At 41.3% G+C, this 17,175-nt stretch overlaps 1 protein-coding gene across 1 annotated transcript in view; it reads right to left on the bottom strand.

Moving 5' to 3' along the window:
- Positions 1–3,430: 3,430 nt before the first annotated feature.
- Positions 3,431–17,175, bottom strand: part of ABCG2 (ATP binding cassette subfamily G member 2 (Junior blood group)) — a 55,722-nt gene continuing 41,977 nt past the window's right edge. Inside the window, exons 10-17 of the mRNA XM_018553561.1 lie at positions 15,828–16,066; positions 11,424–11,506; positions 10,110–10,199; positions 8,581–8,705; positions 8,243–8,397; positions 6,529–6,618; positions 4,933–5,018; positions 3,431–3,708 (exon numbers count right to left, since the gene is read on the bottom strand). Of these exons, the coding sequence (XP_018409063.1) occupies positions 3,561–3,708; positions 4,933–5,018; positions 6,529–6,618; positions 8,243–8,397; positions 8,581–8,705; positions 10,110–10,199; positions 11,424–11,506; positions 15,828–16,066 (1,016 nt within the window). The 3' untranslated portion in view covers positions 3,431–3,560. The remainder of the gene's footprint in view (positions 3,709–4,932; positions 5,019–6,528; positions 6,619–8,242; positions 8,398–8,580; positions 8,706–10,109; positions 10,200–11,423; positions 11,507–15,827; positions 16,067–17,175) is intronic.

Below are 17,175 nucleotides of genomic sequence, written 5' to 3'. Positions count from 1 at the left end.
GCAGATGTGTTGTTTTTTCCGGCCCTGGTCCCTGGCAAACCTCCCAGATCGACTGTCCTGAGGACCATTTTGCCATACTGCTTCTCAGTTGCTGGCTTTAACGGGATGGCCGTTGAAGTCTAGGTTCTAAGGGACAGGGGCACCTGTGATTTCTATGATCTCTCTTCAGACATGGAAAGTATGCTTCACTTGAAGTCCAGGGCTTTCACCCCAGGAGCTTCTCCATGGCATGAATCCTCTCCTTTCTACGGTTAGGTCTGGATCAATGTTTGGCTCTCAGCACCAATAAAGGACAAGTCTCTGCACTTTCCGTTCTGCTTCAGAGATTATTGTTCTCACACTCTGATTAAAATCTTTGTGCATTTCTGCACTTTCAGAGACTTTCAATTTGATTAAGAGCTTTGTGCAGTGGGTCTCCCATGTGGTTTCCCCTATCTGTTTTCTTGGGACTCCGTTGCATCTAAATCTGGTTTTCTCAAAACCTGCTTTGGCTAAAAAGCACATCAGCATACAGCTCTGCATGCTGATGTGAAATCATCTTACATTCATTAGTTATACATATTTTTATATTACTTACAGTTTCTTGTTTTCTACTTTATGGTTCTCTTTGGTAAAAGTGATGTAATGTGCCAAAGCATTGCATCCTGGGAAAGTTATATCAGCGAAGCATTGCTGTAAAATCTATCTAATCTCACGAGATCTCAGGGAAAGGCATGTTCCTTCCCTGAGATGATGTGCATGGTCACATGTTCCAGGAAGTAAAGATGGTTTCATCTGCCCTTGGTAAAAATGGCCACTCTGAGAAGAATGGTGAGGAAAAGAAAAACAAGGTATGTAAAGAATAAAAAGCCGGCAATTATCTAAGTATCTTTGTGTAGACTGTCATTACTCAACATTTCTAAAGGTGCCTTTGTTGTTATTTTGAAGATACGGGTAAAGTTTCTCTTTAAGAACCCAATATTTGAGCCCATTAAGAGATATTCCTCCCTCTACTCTCACCTACAAGGTTGCTTTCCTTGTAACTATAACATCTGTAAGGGCAAGTCTCTAAACTGGTGGCCTTATCATGCAAAGAACACTTTTGGTCTTGCATAAGGACAAGGTGGTGTTGAGGGCCCTTCTTACCTGAGGTAGCCTTTCGCCTTAACCAGGACATTGTTTTCCCATCCCTTTGTCCGGCTGCAATTCAGCAAAAAGGAAATTCCCTCCATTGTCTGGATTTGATTTTCTGGATGTGTACGTCTATCTTTCAGCCACTGCTTTTTTAAGAAAGACCGATTCCCTTTTGACCTTGCAGATTGACCCTGCAGGGCGCCCCAGCTTCCCAGGGGGAAGTAAGCAGCACAAGCAGACTACCAGGACAATAAGGCACAATCACACCTGGGCCACAGCGTTTCATCGCTTTTTTTAGCACGTTTCACAGGCATTTTCTGCAAAAATGCACACAAACATGCTAATTGGCATGTTTCCATTAAAGTCTATGGAGCAAAACGAGCTGATAAGTGCCACAAAAGAAGCTCAGGGACATTTCAAACAAGCGTATTTTGACACGCGATTCAGCGCATTTGCGTGAAAGGCCCACATAGGAATACACTGGATTTTAATTTGCATGTGTTTCAGCGACGAAACGCCCTGGTGTGAACAGGGCCTTAATCTCAGATCTGCCCCAATGCTTACTATTACAGAAGAATCAAGAAGGACCAACAGACATGAGACAACTGTTAACACAAGTCTATGATTAGCTTACCACGGGTACCTTATTCCAATCTATTTAGATGTACTTAATAAGTCTAATACTATTGAGTTTCTTATTGCAGGTTGGATATAACATACCGACTGTAGAAACAGAAGCCCTATGCCAGTTGGCTAAACAGTGATTTTTGCATGACTGCTAGAAAGGGTGCGTATTTTCGTTGAATCAGGAATGCCTTTTAAATACAATGAGGGGGAATTTATCAAAACTGGAGCAGATTTGCATGGCAACCAATCAGCTTCTATCTCTCATTTTCAAATCCCAGCTGAGCAAGCTTAAGAGAGATGCTGATTGGTTGCCATGGGCAACTGCTCCAGTTTTGATAAATACCCCCCAATAACTACACGCACTGATAAGACCATTTGTTACAGACTGATATAAAATAAAGCACACATCCTTCAGATGGAAACATTTTTATTTCCATTTTCATTTTAAATCAAATGCCAACGTTTGTTTTTTAGGGCAAAGATACCATTTGATTGCTGTCACTAAATATACTGAATCTACCCTTGTTATGGTCGTTACCAAAAGAGAACAGGTTAGCTGTCTGAACAAACATATAAAAATAGAATAGTTACTAAAATTAGAACATTGTTAATACAGCATGTTATAAACATTTTAGCCATAAATAAATCCTGACATTTACATCATGTAAAAGAACACTTATTACATGAAACACAGTAAAGAGAAGCATCTTTTAGATATCTATACACACAACAAGCCAAATAGCTGGTATAACAAAACAACTTGGCGCAATACCTTATAACAAACACATACAGGGTTATTCACAAAAGGGTGAAGGGTTTGGAGAAGGCAGGAGACGTGAACAATCTAGACCAGGGGTCAGCAACCTTAAACACTCAAAGAGCCATTTGGACCCGTTTCCCACAGAAAAGAAAACACCGGGAGCCACAAAACCCTTTTGACATCTAAAATGAAGATAACATTGCATATATCGTTTTTTACCTTTATGTTATGTATAGCATGTATATGTGGGCTTAGTAACGCACTGGACTCTCGGCTTAGTAACGCACTCCACCCAAACCGCCCCCCCCGCGCTCCTCATTCGGACTCACCTGCCAAGCCTCACAGCCAGCATCCCAGCCAGACGGTGTGCACTGAAGAGGGCGGGGCATGTGACACACACTTCTCCTCTCCCGCCGCCTGTTACTAGGGATGCAGCCGGGAGAAGAGGTGAGTCACAAGACCCGACCCTTACTGAAAAGCCTGTCAGCAGTGCGGGGCCCTGGGACCCTGCACTGCCGCATATTCCACCCCGGGGGGGGGTGCCTCACTGGGCCCCACCACAGCCTGAGGCCCCAGGAGTAGTTCCACCCCTGGACAGGGAGCCGCAGCAGAGGGATGAAAGAGCCACATGCGGCTCCGGAGCCGCGGGTTGCTGACCCCTGATCTAGGACAACATAGCTGAACTGGAAACAAGTTTCAATTCAGCTCACTTTCCAGTTTAGCCATGTTGTCCTAGATTGATCACTTCTCCAAACTCTTCACCCTCTTGTGAATAACCCTGATAGGCAACTCACAGGCTTGTGCAGTCATTTGGCATAATGGCTTCTGATTACCTCAGAAAAAATAACATTCAAACCAAACGTTGCACACGCATTAGCAATGAAACTAGAGTAGTGCATTTTCCGTGGCGTGTGAATGATCATATAACGGCTGCTTTTCTCATCCTAACTGTGTTTCACACATTCTGATTAAGAGGTCACTTGGTGATTCAAACTATAGAACATATTTACATATACACATCTACAAGCAGTGGCAATAGAAAGTGCGGCTCTGCTCCTGCTCAGGTAAGTTTCTTCATGAAACTCAGCTTCAGGTAGGCGATTGTGAGAAATATAAGTGTCATTATAGCCAGTGCCAGATGATTCTGCCACAAGCCCCAGGCGTCGGTGGGGATGCCCTGATTATTAAGATAATCTTCTCCCGTGGTTCTGAAGAAAAAAAGAAAAGAAGCCGGTTTTAAGCAGGTAAAAACATGACTGATATTTGCCTTGCAATAAAAAAGCAGAAGTGTTCAGAATACTACAAAAAGAAAACGTAAAGTGCACCAATTTATTGGCAACGAGTTTAAAGAAGAACTCTGGGCATGTATAAAATTAACCCTTGCAGTGCCGTGGGGCTAGCCCCGCACTGCAAAGGGTTAAGTGATCACTTTGGTCTGGGTCTAAAAAAAAATTAAAAAGGTAAACGCACCTGATCCTTTGTCCCGCCTGCCAGCTAGAGAGGACCCTAAAGCCTCTTATTCCCCGTTCTCCAGCCGGCAGTCTAAAGACCCACCACTCTTCCCCCTCCCCCTCCTTTCCAGCTGTGGAATTTCCCTTGGTCTCCTCATATCCAAAACAAGTAAATGGAAGTGAGGACGTCACTGGTCTTTAGGCCGCTGGCTGCAGCCCAGGAGAGAAGAGGCTGCAGGGACTGTTCTAGCAGGCAGGACTGAGGATCGGGTGAGTATATCTTTTTTATTTTAGACCCTTCTTTAAATAAAACCTGACAAAGATCCAAACATTTCCCAAATCTATGCAAAATGAAGAAGAAAGTTTTGGCAGGAGTTTCACTTTAAAATGTTCCAAACAGTGAACACATGCTCTTTTTTCTTTAAACACAACTATATATCTACCCAGTAAACTGTGCTATCCTTCGTGAGCTGGAATACTGTGCAATACATGTGAAAATGGAAGCTTTCCACCGTCCATTATCTTTAAGGCCTTGTTCACACCAAGCGCGGAGCAGATCCGGACCAGAGCAGGTGCAGACCGGATCAAAACTGCGTCCAATGTATTCCTATGGTATTTTGCCCTCCAGTTCACATCGCAGCGTGCGGATCCAGACCAGATCCAGACCGGATGAAAAAACTGCGGCAAGCCCTATTTTACCTGCTCTGGATCTGGTCTGGAACGCATCAAAAACGCATCTAAAACGCACAAACGCATCAAAAACGCATGCAAGTGCCTGAAAGCCCATGTTAAACGTAAAAAAAAAATATTTTTTTTTTTTACCAAAACGCATCCAAAACGCGTCTAAAACGCGGCACAACCCACTACACTGCGTGTGTGCAGAAACCTGACCGGATCTGGTCTGCATTTGGTGTGAACAAGGCCTAAAGATTGCTATATGTGTAATGTATGTCCTCAATGCTGCGGTAACAGTATACTTACATGAGCAGGGGGCTGCTTGCATTGCAAGGAATAGTGGTGCTGTTTCTGCAAAACAGTAGTCCTGGGAATTCGTTGGCTTGTAGAGCCTGATATCGGAAGAGAAATCAAGCGATCAGACAAGCCTTCCAATTTAACCATTTAGTGTGACTGCAGGAGTCTATAGAGTGTAACAATACAGAAGAACACTGCAATGTAAAACACAATACGTCAAATGCACTAGACTAGATGGTCCACGAGATGGCAGCATTTCATTCACAACTATTGGCTACTATAATCCAATACATTTACGGGGTTGTCACTTCTCCTGCCTTCTCCAAACTCTTCACCTTTTTGTGAATAACCCTGTAAGTTTTGTTATTTGAAGGCCCCAGAGCAAGAATAATGTTTATGCAGGACTTCAACAAAAAGCAGGACGGGCAGGGTTAGGCAACCTCCTCACCTCAGCTGTTGTGTCCCATGAGGTAATGCAAGACTGACAGCCACAGGAATGACTCCCAGAGGCAGATAGATTTTGAGTTTCACCACAGCTGGTGGGCCGTACTTTGCCTACCCATGCCTTGGGGTGTCATATCCTATATTTTGTGACCCCCCACACTATACATTTGGGGCACTTCATTAGGCTAAACACTTCTTACCAGATATTAGGTAGATGTAGACTCTGTAGGACAGTCCATTAGACCAAACACAGCCCTTATCCAGCCATAAGCCACAATGATTTCCAAAAAGGTAAAAGTGCCAAACTACCTGGTGACAGCACTTAAAGCAATCTTTTACAGAATGAAATGCTAGTTGCCTATAAATTATAGTTGCTTGGCTGGTACTGGCATCAATGGACCTAAGTCATGTATGCAGCATGTCAAAGGGGCTGATTTAAAAATGTTCTGTCCAGTGTACAGCTGGGTGGATGGTGTTCACATGCCCTAGATGGCACTGAGGAGCATGGCAAATTCATTTATAATCAGCCCCTTGGAGTGATGTTAGATCTCCTAATCGGATGTTTTTGTTACCGGGTCAGTGATTCACAAGAAAAAAAATATGTTCTTTGGTCAGTATAACACACAATTCTTTTTAAAAGAGGAATATATGTATCACTATTTAGCTGTATACATATAGGGGAACGGTGCAATATGTATATGCTGTCAACATACCTTACTGTATATAAGCTAACTATTTCATAGAAGAGTGAGTGCAGGGATTTACAACATACACCTTTGATACATAGACTTCTATGGCATGTTGTACATTGCTTTCAATGTTGGTTTTTCTGCAGTATCTACCAGAGCCATATCCTACACAAGGCACCTGGGCAGAGCCAAGGGAGGATGCCCCGCTAGTCAATGAGTTACTCTTCTCCACACATTTAGAATGTCAAACGATAATACAAGTGATAAATCATGCTGCAAATAAGCAGCCCTCGTATCCCACAGCTACAAGACTGGAGGTGACAGGAGGAACTATTCTGCCTTCCACCTCTCAGATGGCAAGATATCTGCCCTGTAACTTCAGGACCTTTCAATGAAACACACGGAATATCAGCTTTTAACTATAGTAGCTCATTGAAGAGAAAATGCACAAACAGCTGTGTAATTTACTCACGGTAAGGCCATATCGAGGAATACTGAAGTACTTCAGCCAGGACAGCCAATCCACCACAGAAGTCACATTCACAAGCAAGCCTGAAAAGATCTAAAAAGATATTAAAAAATAGTTTAAAAAAATCCAGATGCTTTTATTATTCCACATTGGTAGAAAATAAGAAAACTGACTTTTACATTGAAAAACATTTCATTAGTGATTAGTATTTTGAATTCCAGTTTGATGCAGATAATACTGGTGATGGCATGGAAGGAACACAGATACAAATTATTTTGCTCAACTTTATGGTTTTAGTAAACCTCCAAACTGGCTTTGCAGAATTCAAAACCTCTGGCAAGTAAAACAGAAAACATGTTTAAAATGCTTATACAGTTGTTTGCCTGAACTTTCAAAATGAATAAATGTGGGCCTAACTGCAAATAGTTTTGACAGGTCATTTTAGTTTCCTTTATTTCCAACTATTATTGTGAAAATATCTTTGTAAAAAGGTTAAAAAAAATAATTCTACTGATTAATGACTCACTGTAATGTTTTAAGATGCCACCATCATTACTGATGTCAACCCCAGGACACATCAAGAAAAGCAAACTGCACTACTCACCAAGTCTTCTACATCAATGACACACCAAGCAGAAATGACTGCACCTAATTACCTTTCCAATAAACTGTGAGGGACACCCTAAAAGACCAGGAGCTAATTGACTTTTAAGGTCACATGGTAATCAAAGCTGTGGCTGGGGATTCCTAGGTGGGTACAAATGTGGCTGCTGTGTCCATTCAAATTAAAGGAGAACTATGAGGTGAGTGAAAACCTCATAGTTCTAGCCGACCTGTGACAATGAGACTGTCACAGGTCGGCTCAGTAGATCGGGAAGTGAGCGAACACATACCGCTGCTCGCTCACCTCTCGATCTATCCCTGCAGAGAGCCGTGACTGTCACTCACGGCTCCCTGCAGGGATTCCCCCCCTCCCCTGTCCGATCCTCCAGCGCTGACTGCCTCTAGATAGGCAGAGCCAGCTGTCACTCACGCAGCTGGGTGGATCTCGACAGTAAAGTCGGGATCCGTCCCGGCGTCTCAGTATACTGAGCTTTGGGTGACTGGAGGACGCTAGTTTGTGTCCTCCCGTTACCCTTAGGAGAACTATGGGAAAAAGCCTTAACCCCATAGTTCTCCTTTAATGACAGGCTGACAGCAACGGTATCCGTTTCTGGCGGTCAGCATAAAATCGTACATGAAACAATTACCTGTGAATCAGGAAAGATGTGACTCAAGTGGCACTGCACTAAAATAAATTAAAATAAAAAACTCCTTTGTGTTGCATTCGTCCATTAAGTGTTGATTCACAGTATTGGGAATAGTGTTTCACTCATTTTCGGCACAGCAGCTTATTATACCTTCACATAGTGCAGTGGTTTTATTATTACACGAATCAGGAAAGATGCTCGTCTCTCTGCATTCAGAGACAAGCCTCTCTCCCGATCTGCAAGTAATCCTTGCTTGTATGAGGACATTTGTGAACAGATATTCATTTGAATTGGCACCATGACCACATCTGTACGGACTCACCTGGAATTCCTACTACAAGAATCCACATGGATCCCCATCTGCACCTTCGATCGTTGTGTGAGTCCTACCAGTCATTTGAATTCCCAGGGGGATTATATAGTAAATCAGGCACACATAAAGATAGCGATTCTCAGGTAACACTTACAATCATGAAGACAAAGCTTATGGTCATAAGTAGGTTAGCGACAGCTACAACATCTTGACCAGCAGCAATAGCCAGAGCCATGGATGTAGCAGTGTAGGAGATCATCGTCAAGGTGAACATCATAATGAAGAAAGATCCTGCTGTAGGTTTAAATCCTGGAAAAGAAAAAAAACACAGAGTCAATGGAGGTGAAAACTGCAGACTTCATGATTCCAGTAAAGCCATCATGAATCAATACAGGAAAAGCAGCAAGAAGTGTTTTGGAATACATCTGAGGATAAAAGGTCCACTTAGAAGCATACAATCTCAGTAGAAAGGTTCCCCCATCAGAATCTTACCAATCATAAAGTAGATAATGCAGGTAAAAATAATGCTTGGCATTGTCCTCATGGGAAGTAGGTCTGCTATCAACTTGGAGCAAAAGTACGATGATAGCCTGTAGTAGCCGCTGATGTATTCATGTCTATAAAATAATAATAATTCATCTATACTCACATATGGACAGGTTTATAAAATAAACTGCACTTGATCACCATTCTTCCAGAGATCATGTGAGCATTTGCAGACATACTAGCTGTCATAACATACAATTTATCATGTCACATCAAGTTTCTGACAACATTTTTGGTCTTATTAGAAAAATCTGCAACTTGCTAGACAATGTGGAACATTTGGGCTACTAGGCACTGCAAACCATTTATAAGACTGGGGAAGGCTGGAAATAGAACAATTATGGGTTCTGCTAGACTTTAATGTTTATTGGATTTTATACTAGCAGATCATGCAATCCTATATTACAACTAGACATTTTAAAGTATCCTTGCACATGTCTTCCAATTCTCTAATTACTGCCATGACATGTAGGTTATACATATGCAAAACATTTGAAATCATCTACACATGCATGTTCTGGAGGACTCATGTGTGGGAATGTAAACAGCTTGGGGAGCGTCTTTATGATAGGTGAATTACCTTATTAAATGTGCAAAGCACATATAAGAAAGTATATAAGAGTATAACATTCAGGTAAACATGCTACACGGGAAACCAGAGAATGGAATTATATCGGAGTGTCTGAACAGTGATCACAATACTCCCACCCAAATTGATAAATAACTGCATGAGAAGCTAGGGCCTGATTTATTAAAGCTGCAATATGTTAGAAGTGGTATATCATGTGAACTGGTCATGTGACATGGCTTGATTCTAAAGAGAGGAAAGGTTATCAATGCATGGAATTTACAAGTCTAATTATAACATGGTCCTGCAGTCATAACAGGAGCTCTGATAGCCTCTGTCTTGGGCTGGGCTCCCCGTCCTCAATCCTGCACACACATAGGGAGCACAGGCTGACAAGTGCTACAATATTCACTATATCCACTAGGATTGTATCATACTCACTGATGTAAGCAAAGCATACCAGAAAGTCCTTAACCCAGAGTTCCCTACTCTCTAAAGACCATTCATGTGGCTGCCCAACTATGACTGGGGAGCTTGGTTTAGGACAGCCATTAAGGGGTTCTTGTATGGTAACAAATCAGGCAACTCTTCTGCACAGTGCCACCTGTAAAGACATCTTCTTTGCACCCATTTTGAAGCTTAATTTCAGGCACACCACTACACAGCTAAAGGCTTTTTGCGGGTAATATCCCTTTTCTGAGATGAAGATACCTAGGGAAATGTGCCCATGTTAATGAGCACTTCTGGTACTTGCAAGTGTATGTTGGGGCTCTGGAGTCATTCCGCACATAATCCAAGTATTGCTTAGATTGGTTTTACTTCTGGCCAGAATGATATATTGTAAATGTACGTCTCACACAGCCGGGTAAGCAATTTAATCCTTCTACCATTGAAAAGGGGCACTCACATAAATATCTTCTTCTCCACAATGAAGAGTTCAATCGCTGACACACTGCTGAAACACTGATTTGTAGTGATGAAGAACAAGGACCCAACTCTAAAAAGTAAACACAATATCACTGTTATTAAGCAAAGAGATACAGGCCATTTCCACTTAAAATTGTTGCTGGATACAATATATCACATCACCAGTTGTATGCAGAATAACTACCAGTGACTAAAAATGGTACTTTATCTTTACACAGTGGACATGTTTAACCACCTCCCGTCCATTGGCCGTTCCTGAACGGCCGGACGGGAGCCTTATAGGAGCGGCAGTGTACACATGAGTGGGGAAATTGTCAGAAATGTAAACAGCCAATGATGGCTGTTTACATTCAAGTGATCGGGCGTCCAATCGCTTCTATTAGGTGCGGGTGTGCGCCCCCCCCTCTTCGGTGCCGGTCCCGAGATCCGCTGTGCCCCTGGGACCAGCGCGGCGACTTTGTCAAAGGAGATGAAAGGGAGATCAGTACACGATCGCCCTTTGATCTCCTTTCCGGTCCCCGAATGCAGGAAGTGATGTATATTACATCACTTCCGGATTCAGTGTCACTCTCCGGCTACAGATGCCGGTGAGAAGCTGCTGAAGCAGATCTCTGCTTCATCAGCTTCTCTGGGGGCCCCTAGGTGACATTATGGGTCTTGGAGACCTCTGATGTCTCCATAAAGAGGACCTGTCATGTGAACTGGCTATCACGTAGGGAGTTTCTCTCGTGCGAAAACAATGATTCCGCCTATTGTGCCGCACATGTTACATATCGCCACAAACATCGGAGTGAGAGCAATAATTTTAGGGTCATTAATCACTGATAACACTAAACTAAAAGCTTTAAAGCGTTGCCTATGCCCAATTTTGGCTGTGGTCGTTTTCGGGCAATTTTAAGGCTTGACATGTTTGGTGTCTATTTACCCGACGTGACCCCGTCTTTTATATTTTACCAAAAAATTGGGATGATAATAAATGTTTCATAACATTTCATAGGGAAACAGTTTTTTTTTTTCAAAATTGAGGATACTTTTTTGTTATATAGTAAAAAATAAAACCCCCCAGTGATGATTAAATATCACCAAAAGAAAGCTCTATCTGTTCCCAAAAAATGGTCTAACATTCATTTCAGTACAGCGTTGCATGACAGAATAAATGCCAGTCAAAGTACTAGTGGTACTTTGACTGACGTTTATTAACCCCCCACCGCAAGGGTTAATTTTTTTTAAATCCGACAGTTCTGCTTCAAAGTCATTATTCAGTTGAGCAGGTTCTCCGTTCTACTGAACTTACCTGTTTTGTATTCCGTTTTGGTCATCATTTACACCAAAGAAAATAGCACCGACAATCAAGGCAAGAACAGTACTGACCATTACCTGTTAAAGAAAAAAACAATAATATATCCCCAATTCGATTTAAAAATGAAAGTGTATTTTGATTATTTGAATGACAAAGTCAGCTACTGGACATTTAAGGTATATACACATGGAATCAGGGCGCCTAGTTTTATTCACCTATGGCTGTAATGACTGAAAGGAAAAGACCTATATTAATACACCATTGTGGATTTCCGAAGTAAGAATAATTGAGTTGACAATTCATGGCAAACCCAATTAAGCGTTTGGACATTTTGTTCTATATTTTTTAAACTAAACAGCATTGCCAAAAAAAAGTCAGATTAAAATCAAAAGAGTTTCAAACTATGTGAAATGATGATTAAATCTCTTACAATGAATGCTGCTTCTTGTTGATTAAACGTTTTAGCTTCCTGCAGAATCAGCTGGTCCCCTGAGCACTGGCCCCGATATCCTGTTTTACGGTGGCTCCTTTCCCTCGCAGGGTCCTAAGGAGCCACCCTTGTGTGTTCTAGTAAGCTGTGTGTGTCTCCACAAACACACAGGCACAGCAAGGCAAGACACTACCCTCCTCCCTGCTTTCTCTTTGTCCTTCTCCAAGCTAGTAGATGGACAGCTGATGTGATGGAGACTGATGTCCACGGTAATCTTGAACTGGACATAAAGTTTGGAGAAGCCGAGCTGAGAGTTGGAGCCAGCTGTCCGGAAACATGATGACTAAGGGGGTTTCTCATGAAGGAGTCGAAGGATCCAGCCATAGCTCCAGCTGATCCTTCAGCTCTCGTTGGCCGCCAGAGCCCTTCGGTTACCTGCTAGAAGACTCTGGCAGGGGCCGGCCAATAGTAAACAGTTGGGCGGAGCTAGCTGTCACTGCTAGCTCCACCCATTTTTTTGTGTGTTCTTTTTAAAAAAAAATATTTATTTATTTTTTATACTATTAATTTACATTTTATAAATATTTTTTCTACTTTTTTTTCAACTCTTTTCAATGATTTTCTATTGTGCTCGGTACCACGAAGGTGAGCAAAAAAATACTTTACTGGACAATATAAATTTGTTTTGATCTGGATTCATTATTGAAAAAAAAGGTTTGAGAGTTAAATACTACTTTAATGGTGTTCTAAGTTAAAACAGCCAAAAGTAATCAATAATTACAAAGTAATTATTAGGACGGTTAATATTTAACACTATTTGTAGAATGTTATACAAGAATGAAATGAGTGGTCATGCTTTGTATCCAGCAGAATTAAGCACAAAAGTGATATTTACTAGCTGCATTTGTGGCATCCACTGCTAAGCAGATATGTCAAAACCGAGAAAAATCCAGTATTTGGAAACAATACTAAGCAAAGCTCACAGTGAAAAAAAGCTTCAGCACTTATTGAACATTTGCTCACAGCAAGCCATGGTCTATTGGTGATCGAGTGGCAATGATACACATGAACCACGAAGAAGATTAAGAGATTACATCAAATGCTTTGACCTTTTTATGCCAAGTGGATTGTACAAAAGATTGGTAAAATATTTTAAAATGATTGGTATCAGGCTGATCGTTTAAGTGCAAGCCGTAAGGATGCATTAACTCCTAATTCCCTAATCACTGGGATAAGTGGGACTGTATTACTAAGAACCTGTAGAAAAGATCAAAGGCCACGGATTACTGAGCCATTAAGCCAACTGTAGTGGAAAACAAGGATCATATCAGAACCAATTTAAGTCGGATAAGATGAAATGGTTTTAATGAACTGTGTACCACGCGTAGAAAGCGTTGAAAATCCTGTACTAATGAGGTGTCGGGTACATTAAAGAGAAAGGTGCATACAATGCAAACTCAGGCAGGACAATTAACTCCAATACTCAGAGAGCTAATTCTTGTCACAAGGTCCAATGTGTTCAGGGTTGTTTTTTGGGTGAGAGACAGACATCCATTCAGCATTAAAATTCCAAGATTCCATTTACCCCTGTGATTGCTGTGAAACATGATCAACTGCTGGGGGAAGTAATAATCATCTGAAGACTTTCTGTACGTGCCCATTAAATCAAACTATTGCTTATAAAAACTAATTAAACCATTTAGCAGAGGTGCAGACTTTGACCCTCGCAAACTCAATACTGGGAAGCGGGGCTGCCCAACAGTCATGTGCAAACAGTAAGCCACTGTAGGTGGGCTAAAGCCAGCAACCACAGGAGGTACTTGCAGTCCCGGGAACCTCAGCAACAAACCAAAACACCTAAGGTGGTGACTACAAAGGCAAGTGTTAGATTATTTCGCGTTTTATGGCTATAGGTTGCTTTTAATGCTAAACTATGTCACGGCAATTAATATTGACCATTCGCTTCTTGCTACTCATGGCATTACAAATGTGTGTTCCTAGTTTTTCAGAAATGTACCTTCTTTTCATATGTGACATCATCTGTATAAGTCATATGTCGCTGTTATGCCTGGGCACTAGGAGATTAAATAAACCAGCAGCACCGTCACTGCCACTTACTGTGTGGCTCTGCTTGAAAACACTACAATTCCCATCATGCAACGGGAACTTGCTGGGAAGGATTATGAGTGGGTCAGTATGAGGTGATGGTGGGGCGGGACATACAAGGAGTCTTCTCCTCTGTCAATCAAAGGATGAAAAGTGGGCAGGTCAAACCAAGAGTCTGACAGGGTCTATTCACAAAAGGGTGAAAAGTTTGGAGAAGGCAGGAGAAGTGAACAATCTAGGACAGCATAGCGGAACTGGAAAGTGAGCTGGATTGGAGAATTTTTCCAAATCAGCTATGTTGTCCTAGATTGTTCACTTGTCCTGCATTCTCCAAACCCTTCACCCTTTTGTGAATAACCCTGTGAGACTCCTACTACTGTGAGCAGCAATGCGGTTATGTTGTTGTGCACTTGTAAAAGAACTACGCAGGGGTGCTGCAAGGCTAGGGACCAGTGGTAAAGTGGGGATAGTGGCCACTGGTCTTATGACATGGAAATAAAAGGGAATGACACACATTATGCAAGAGTCCAAACGTGATGATGACTGCTTTTGTAAGACATTAACAAATTGCTTTAAGATAAGAAACGATGTGATCACATGTGAAAACAAAATGAAGCTTTCAGGGCTATCGGGGTGACAGCAACTTGTTTACAAAATCCAAAACTAGCACAATTTCTGTTGCACATGGAAAAGCTATCAGCTGGGAGTGTTAATAAATTGTAAAAACCTCTCTCTTCCTCAGTGAATATAATAGGGGTATAGGAATTCTTAATGGCTCATGCACATATACACACAAATATAGGTTGAACTTGATAGACCTGTGTATTATTTTACCTTATCAACTATGTAATATGAACCTAGTCTTCAGGAACACAAGACTGATGAAGAACTAAAAGCGGTCTTTGAACTCACACAGAATTTTTCTCATGGTCAGGGTGCATTTTAGATCCGCAGAATACCAGTATAACTGTAAGTGGCAAAGTCAACTAACAGTTTTAGACAGATGCTACATCAAACTGAAATTGGGACTTCACAGTGAATACAACAGCTAATCCAAGTCCGGGATTGGGAACAAGAAAAGTGTTGTGGATACCTTCCAATGTGCATTTCTCTTTACAAAAGTGGCTAACTTAAATCAAGTATGATGGGGGTAGGGGGTATAGATAAACTTATGTAGGGACAACAGTCTGTGAGGTCTTCAATTTATAAACTGTATAGAGAAAAGCTTTTAACAGCATAGAAAGGACACCTTTGATGACAAAGCGGGTATGCCGCAAATAAAAACAACATGTAAGGAACTGATTTTCTTTTAAGATGAATTTATGAAACCCTTGTTCACTGGACACAAATATGTAATTAAGGAATGCCAACACAAGCCTCCATGAGACTTCCAGGCTAGTGAGAATACACAGCGTAGATGAGGGTCTTCATCAACCAACGAGCTGTCCACAAAAAAAAAAAGGCCACTCATGCCATCAATGGCTCTTTTTGTGAGGTAGTACAGGGCATTCCAGTCTTGTCTTTATCATACAGACTTGTATAAATCAATTCATGGAGTTCCAACATTTTAGTGTGGAGTAAATCAGCTTTTAAATGGAGATGGAAAAAGATAATCTACTTCTAAGGGCAAGGTCTATAAATGGCCTACTTACTACAGATACAATCTTTTCAGTTTTAGGGCCCAAGTACACAAGCCATTGTCATTTGTTTATGAACAGTGACCTCTAGCACCATACATAATATGGTAGGAAGCAAGTAGTAAAAACACAAACATTGAATCCAACTGCTTCTACTAAAATCTCATGTGGCCATTGTTTACTGTATAACAAAAGGATGCAGAGAGGGGGGCATATTAGGCTTACCTGGGCTACGGACGCTTGTGGATTTCTAATGAGGTTTTTAAAGGATCTTTTAGAAACCCACTTCAGCTGGTGAAAGAACGAAGTGTTGTAAGTGATCTGTCGGTTCAAGAAATTGGTCTTCACTTTTTCACCGATGGACAATTTCTGCAGCTCTGCGATGGTCTCTTTGTAATATGTGGTATTGCAGAACTCACCAGATAATTTTTCCACAACTGTTTGGGAGCCACCATCATTGACTTCTTCAATCCCTTAAAAAACAAAAAAACACATTTGTTCAAAAGGCACTTTTTGGTCAAGGCACCATAATTCTTAGTTCAGCAAAGAGTTGAACATAAATAGTTGCCTAGTTGGAAAAAAAAAGAAGCTTAACCACGTAAAATGAAAAGTAAAATTGCACAAGTACCATACATTTTCTCTAAAATTAGGTAACTTGAACTAGATGTGCTGCTTTCCCATTTCAATCCAATCCTAGGAGGAGGGATTGTTACAGAGGCTAAAAGCTGGCAAAGTGATGTATGCCACTGGAAGGAAATTTGCTCCACCAAAACACTCAACAAGCATGACACACGGAGGGATTATGCAATCAGTCAGCCTCTATTGGCAAAGGAAGAAGCACTGCTATCAATGGAGAGCTTCACCTCCACCATAGACCCAATACTATGGTGGAAGAAATGCTGCACCAAGATTACTGCAAATAGGAATGGCAGCCCACACCGGCACCAAACATTTGTGATATATAAAGAATGATAGCTACAGGGCAATATTTTAAAAGGTAAGGCATTGATTAGTGGTAAGGATTACTAGATTACTATAGAGAGAGAAAAAAAAGTCTTAGCTTCTGATGAAAGATACTTTCTTTAATGATCACTCTGCCTCCAGGATACTTAAACACTCATTTTTTCAGCTACAGATTTGGCAAGCAATCAGTGTTGCGGATAGCTGGTAAACTACTTTATGGTTACACGATCATTAAGAAAGGGGAAAAAAATAAATCAAAGAACGTAAAGTGATAGAATGCAGATAACTACCTACGCAAATATTAGAACAATGCTACGGACTGTTTATATATATATATATATATATACACACACACACACCCCTGTGGAAAAATCAAGAGTTTTTCCAGTAATTTGTTTGCATTATTGCCACATCAGCAAGTAAGAAAAATAGGAAAGTTTTGTGAAAGCAAATTTGCCCTCTCCATGGAAAAAAAAAAGAGAAAAAATGATAGCGAATTCTGCAAGATACAAAGAAAAAGACACTAGGTCTTATTTTCGGGGCATGTCTTACCTGGCTTGGCTGCAGCTGTCCACTCTGCCGTCCAGGGAGCCACAGACAGGTGGGCGGG

The sequence above is a fragment of the Nanorana parkeri genome, unplaced genomic scaffold (assembly GCF_000935625.1).
Source record: "Nanorana parkeri isolate BGI_ZX_2015 unplaced genomic scaffold, ASM93562v1 scaffold124, whole genome shotgun sequence".
Taxonomy (NCBI): Eukaryota; Metazoa; Chordata; class Amphibia; order Anura; family Dicroglossidae; genus Nanorana; species Nanorana parkeri.
The sequence above is the reverse complement of the archived record's forward strand: the minus strand, read 5'-3'. Positions and strand labels throughout refer to the sequence as shown.